Source organism: Cibotium barometz, chromosome 65, assembly GCF_041138505.1.
Source record: "Cibotium barometz isolate CiBa-2024 chromosome 65, ASM4113850v1, whole genome shotgun sequence".
In the NCBI taxonomy this organism is placed as follows: Eukaryota; Viridiplantae; Streptophyta; class Polypodiopsida; order Cyatheales; family Cibotiaceae; genus Cibotium; species Cibotium barometz.
Window position 1 is genome coordinate 18,290,314 of NC_141110.1, and position 5,528 is coordinate 18,295,841.

The window sequence follows — 5,528 nt, forward strand, 5'->3', positions numbered from 1 at the left end:
GCCACCCACCTACGTAGCTCCCAGATAACATATTATAGAATATATATGTATATATATAGTAGTAGGATAGTATAGAAGAGTAGTAGTATAGTATAGAAGAAGAGAAGCCACATAACTCTCTCTCTCTCTCTCTCTCTCTCTCTCACTGTCACTCACTCTCTCTTTAACTTTCTCTCTCTCTCTCTCAATCTCTCTTACTCTCTCTAACTCTCTCTAATTCTCTAGAATTGGAGAACTCTCTCTCTCTCTCTCTCTCATTCTATTTACCACTCTCTCTCTACCTCACTCTTGCTCACTCACTCTTTAACTCTCTCTCTCTCAACATTATAAAGAGTGGCAACCACATTAAATATTAAGAAAATAACCATGGAAAAGAAATGCAAGAAAACCATAACCATATCTAATATTTGCAAACCACAAAATTTGTTTTTGCTTCAAACCACAGTTTTCAAGCTTCAAAAATACAAGCTTTTAAGCTTTGAAGCTCAAAAAAGGCTTTAAAATCACCATAAAAGCCTTGTACATGGAGTTGGGTGTAAGATCTAAATGCTAAAAAATTTTGATAGCTCCCCAAGGGTTCCAAATAAATTATAGTATTTTATTAAAAAATAAATTTTTTGAGTAAAATTTTGAGCCTAAAATAATACTTTTTGGCTATTTTCAAGCCCAAAAAGGCTTTAAAATTACTTTAAAATCCCAAAACCTTACTAAAAACTTTCCTAAGGTTTATAAATTAGTTTGCCACAATTCTTTACCACTTGCAAGTGTTGAATCAAGTATCTTCAATTCAATCCAATAGATTTGGACCTTGCTTTTAATCAAGCTACTAACGATGACACCAACAATGCAGCCTACTAATGTTCGAGATGTTGGATTCTCCACTTCCACAACTGACCTTTGAAGATTGAATTCAAATCCTCAAATAATTACTTCAAGATGAATAACAAAAATACTTTATCCTCAAGTAACAACATCTTATTGGTAAATGAAGCTTCTACTCCTACTTCTAAATATGCACACATTGCCAAGATCATCAAGGCTACTTTTGATGCTCAAGAAACTAAAAAGGATAATAAGATTAGCCATCATACTTTTTCTTTTATCAAATTTGATGGCAAAAAGGATGCTCATTTTGTGCTTTCATGGTTAAGTCAATTGTCAAATGATAACTTCTTTGAACATACTTTTTTAGAACTAGATAAGATTAAATGTGCTACCAATCATTTAGTTGATCGTGCATCACTATGATGAAATGTTTTTTGCAATAGCCTTGACAAGCCTAGTACTTAGGAGAAATTCTAATGCAAGGTGAAGACTAGCTTTTGACCACCATCGTTTATCCTCAAAGCTCAACGAGACACTTTGTCTATGTTTGACCGTCAGACGATTTCTCAATATACCAAGAAGTTGTGGCAAACTCTTCTTCAACTTCGCATGCTTTTGGCTTCTTAAATTATTTTAAAAAGAGAGTTTAGTGCGAGCTTACTTAATCATGATACTAACATGCCCGCGTTGACAAGGCTCCCCACCAATGAATGGTCCACCAAATGTTGCCAATAGTGGGGATATAATTCACACTATAAGAAAGTAAAAAGATAACTATTATCAAGCAAAGTCTCCAAAAGCCAAAAAACATATATAACTCCTCTTGAATGAGCAAATGGCGAATCATTGGATTTTTAAATGTGTTATTATATCGTTCAATCCACCACTACAAAAAATATGTCACATGAACTTTCACTAGATCTAAGTGTGGCCCATCTAAAGACTACCACATTGCTTAGACAATACAACAGAGCACTAAGTAACCACCTAGACCAACTAACTATTTACCCGCAAAATCGTTATAGTGGCCATGGCCTCACAATTCAAAGTTTTACAGCTCCTCAAACCTTTATGCGGTCCTTGATGGAAGGTCACACCGCTTCTTTTCTCTATATTATCTTAAGGAAGAGTTTCACAAAGCTGCCACGTGGCAAGAATTTGGAGGTTCGGGAGAAGAGGAGGAGGTTTGGGTAGAATTTGAATTTGGAGTCTTAAAAGACGTGCAAAGCACGGGTTGCCCACTAATAAGGCAAAATTTTACCCTTTACAAGGAAAAGCGTAACGTTGAAAAGTTTCTCCGATGTGGTTGACATTCTAGCTTTCGAATGAAATATTTATACCACTAAGACAAAAGCAAATAAATAAACGTGGGTAACAATCATAACAAAAAAATTTGAGGCACAGGCCTTTGTGAACTGCAAGCCTGTCAAACGACAATGGACCAAGACACCACCACCACAATGCTTGAACGTGACGCTCAGAGGATGGATGGGAGCGCTGTCCAAAGAAGCCATTATACATTGTGTGTGGGGTGTGGACCCCGTGGTCAAATGACAGCGTTTGAAGTTTCAGAGTAGTGCTCTCTAGTGATATGGGATGCCAATACAACACTTCTCCAATCACGCTTGAGCAAAAAGCCCAATATTTATTTACTTATTGCGCCCAAATTAGCACTTCTTCAACTAGTAGGCCCTTCGTTACTTTTTGTAAGCTTTCGACTTTTATGTGGGGGGTCGAACCATTAAGGAAAATCTTATCACAAGAAATGTACACACTCGAACGCTATTAATGGAATCGCCTTGGAGCTTTCAGTGTGACCTTTTGAACTGTACTGCTCCATGGATCTTTTGCCCAGTGCCCACAATCCACATGCACACAGGGCCCCACAATCCACAGAGACTGCTGGCCCACTCGTAGTAGTGCCAATTTTGCAATTAAGGTACCTTGTTTAATATATTTTAAATACACAAATAATATCCTTTTGAACTAAATATATATTGAGATTTATTTTCTATAAAAAGTGAGTGCTATGCATAATTCAAAACTATGTTTCGTCCCGGTCTTTGGCTATAGACACCTATCCCGCCGTCAAACCCTCTCCAATGTCCATGCGAGGGTGCCCGCTACGTGCCTACAAGAACTTTCCCGACCAAAGTTGTCAATGCAAAGCGGAAAAGCCAAGTTGGATGCCATCGGCGCATCGCTCCAGTTTTAATGGCGAAAGAAATAGATGAGAAAAAAAAACACGAAAGTAAAAATTCAGCACGCACTTTCCGAAAAAAAAACAACGGAGCACATGCTTATGACAGCGGCGATTTAAGGATGAAGCCTATGTAGAGGGACAATAACACGTAGGACCTTGCACTTGCAAATTGAATCTACCCTCCTCCCGAGTCCTTAGACGAGACGATCAAAGGGAAGGGTGTGTGTATTGTGGTCTGAACATTTCACAAACTTCAAGTGACCATTGAGACGAGGTCAGAGTAATTTAATTGTTAGCTCTGCCATACCCCCCCTCCCCCTCTCCCCGGGCCCCCTCCCCTCCCCCTTTCCAAACACAAAAAGGCTCTCAATGTATAACATGCGCAAATCTTGCTGAGCAGAGCTCCAGCAAAAATCCCCTAGGTAGGATTTGTAAAGAAACTTGTTAGCGTTTCGTTTGACACTATCACCAAAGAATGCCACGACGACTGTGTAGTTTAATAATGGAGTATTATAATCTTTTCTAGATTGTATGACGAGAGAAGGGACTCAGTCTCCTGCCGTCAAATTCTTGTCAGAGGCCAGGCTGAGGACGGCACTGGCGAGGTTATTGATGGCGGTGATGAGACCTGCAATGCCCTCCCTGCTGATCTCTGTCTTGGTGTTCTCTAGCAGCAGCTTCTTCTCTTCTACGCCAAGCAGGTCCCTGTGACGCTGGTCCTTCCTCTCCTCGCAGGCCAGAAGCGTCTGAGTCAGCTCCGACGTGCTCCTCGCCACGGCAGGCCCTAAGCCATGCACACTACCCTTGCCCACCTTGCGCCTCTTGGCGGGTGAGGGTGGGATCTCGCTTCCTTCACTCTGTGAACTCTCTGATGGATCTGCAAAGTCGCAAGTCATCGACATTTGATTCTTGAACAAATTAGTGGGCAAAGAAATAAGGAAACCTCTAATTGTAATGACTTACTGCGTGAGAGCTACCTGAGTTTTTATGTGCAGAGATAAAAGCTGGGCAATACCTGACGACGGATGAAGGTGTGTCGGAGCGCTACTGTGAGCCGGTGTTTGCTGGGGTAAGGGGATGGGCTTGTCCGACAACAAGCTGGTCCCCTGCTGCGGTTGTTGGAGATGATGCTGCTGGAGAGGATGATGTTGCGGTTGCAGTTGTGGCTGCGGTAGTTGGGGCAATGGCGGCTGTTGTTGTTGTTGCTGCTGTTGATGGTTCGGGGGCCTGAGAGGGTAGCGCTTGTCGACCACCTCGTGGAGGGCTTCGTACACCTGAAAGAGAAGGTTGGAGGGCAGGCCCTTCTCCTTGCGCTCGTGTTTCTCCAACTGCCAGTAGGATTGCTGCTGCGGCTGCGGCTCTGCCGCCCCTCCTCCCGCACCCAGCCTCATCTCGTAGTCGCGCACCTTCTTGTAGTCGCGGAGGAGGTTGTCCCACTTGTCGTTGCACTGATTCTGGTTGCGGTGGCAGCCGTTGTGCCAGCAGTAATTCTCGATCCACTTCCACCGCAGCTCCGCCGTCCGGCTCTTCTCCTTGTCCCCGCCCTTGAGCCGCCGCTCGTCGTCCTTCTTCTTGGCCGCTATCAGCACCACTGTCTCGTGAAGCGTCCAGTTTCCCTTCCGGTACTCCCGACCCCCTATCTCTCCGCCTCCGACGCCCTCCACTGGGACCACCGCCAGCGCCGAACTGCTAGGCTCGGCCATGGCAAGTGCATTGCCTGCTCACTCAGCTCCTCTAATTCCCTTGCAATGACACTATGCTTCCCAGAAAAAATTATCACCTCACTCCCTTGTCATTGGCCTCCAGCTCTACTCAACGTGCGTACACTACCAAGAACACGGCATGGCTTTGGTCATGACGGACCTCCAAAACAGCTCCTTCACCCCCAAATTTCTAGTCTGCAGAACATCACTCAGTATGACGTACCTACCTCTTGCCACTCCTGTAGCCTGCAATCAACGAGGCACCTCACAGCTGAGGTCAATGACCAAGGTCGGCAACTGTCTCTAGTGTTGCAGCTAAGCTATTCCACGATGAGAAAGAGTTGAGTTAGGAAAGGTAGCTGCGCGAGAGGCCGAGGGGAAGTGGGCAGAGCTGGAGAAGGGACAGAAAGCTCAACACATGGTGATTAGCAGACGCAGACCCCCCCCCCCTGATTACTATGCCTCGGAACTGCCCCTCCCGTTAACATGGGTTAACATAACCGTCCCTCGCTCCCTCCCCTGAGCCCTCCTACAGCTACTAGGCGTAGCTACCGAGGCACTTCCTCCAGCTCCAGCTTCAACTCCAACTCCCATTTTTTAGTCTCGAGTCTCGGCACCTCACGTAGTTCATACGCCTTCCAACCCAACCCAACAAAACAACCCATGCGTCCCGTCCCCTCCCCTCCCCTCCCTCGGGCCTAGCCCTAATAAAGTTTGACCATGGTCAAAGACACCTACATGTACTCCGTACACATACACTCCTCCAAAAGATGAAAGGGTGGCTTTTACTTGGAACC

General features: G+C 44.6%; 1 protein-coding gene across 1 annotated transcript; it reads right to left on the minus strand.

The window, feature by feature from the left end:
• Positions 1 to 3,375: 3,375 nt before the first annotated feature.
• LOC147602995 (uncharacterized) lies at positions 3,376 to 5,320 on the minus strand. The gene is made up of 2 exons (XM_086797381.1): positions 4,044 to 5,320; positions 3,376 to 3,905 (listed from the first exon to the last, which is right to left on the minus strand). The coding sequence occupies exons 1-2, from the start codon at positions 4,729 to 4,731 to the stop codon at positions 3,577 to 3,579; spliced, it is 1,017 nt and encodes a 338-aa protein (XP_086653507.1). The 5' UTR covers positions 4,732 to 5,320; the 3' UTR covers positions 3,376 to 3,576.
• Positions 5,321 to 5,528: the final 208 nt, after the last annotated feature.

What these genes read in the sequence shown, in the direction of transcription:
- LOC147602995 (XM_086797381.1), bottom strand. Translation starts at nt 4,731, where the DNA reads ATGGCCGAGCCTAGCAGTTCGGCGCTGGCGGTGGTCCCAGTGGAGGGC. An exon ending in ACACCTTCATCCGTCGTCAG is followed by an intron (nt 3,906 to 4,043) that starts GTATTGCCCAGC and finishes GCGACTTTGCAG; the next exon opens with ATCCATCAGAGAGTTCACAG.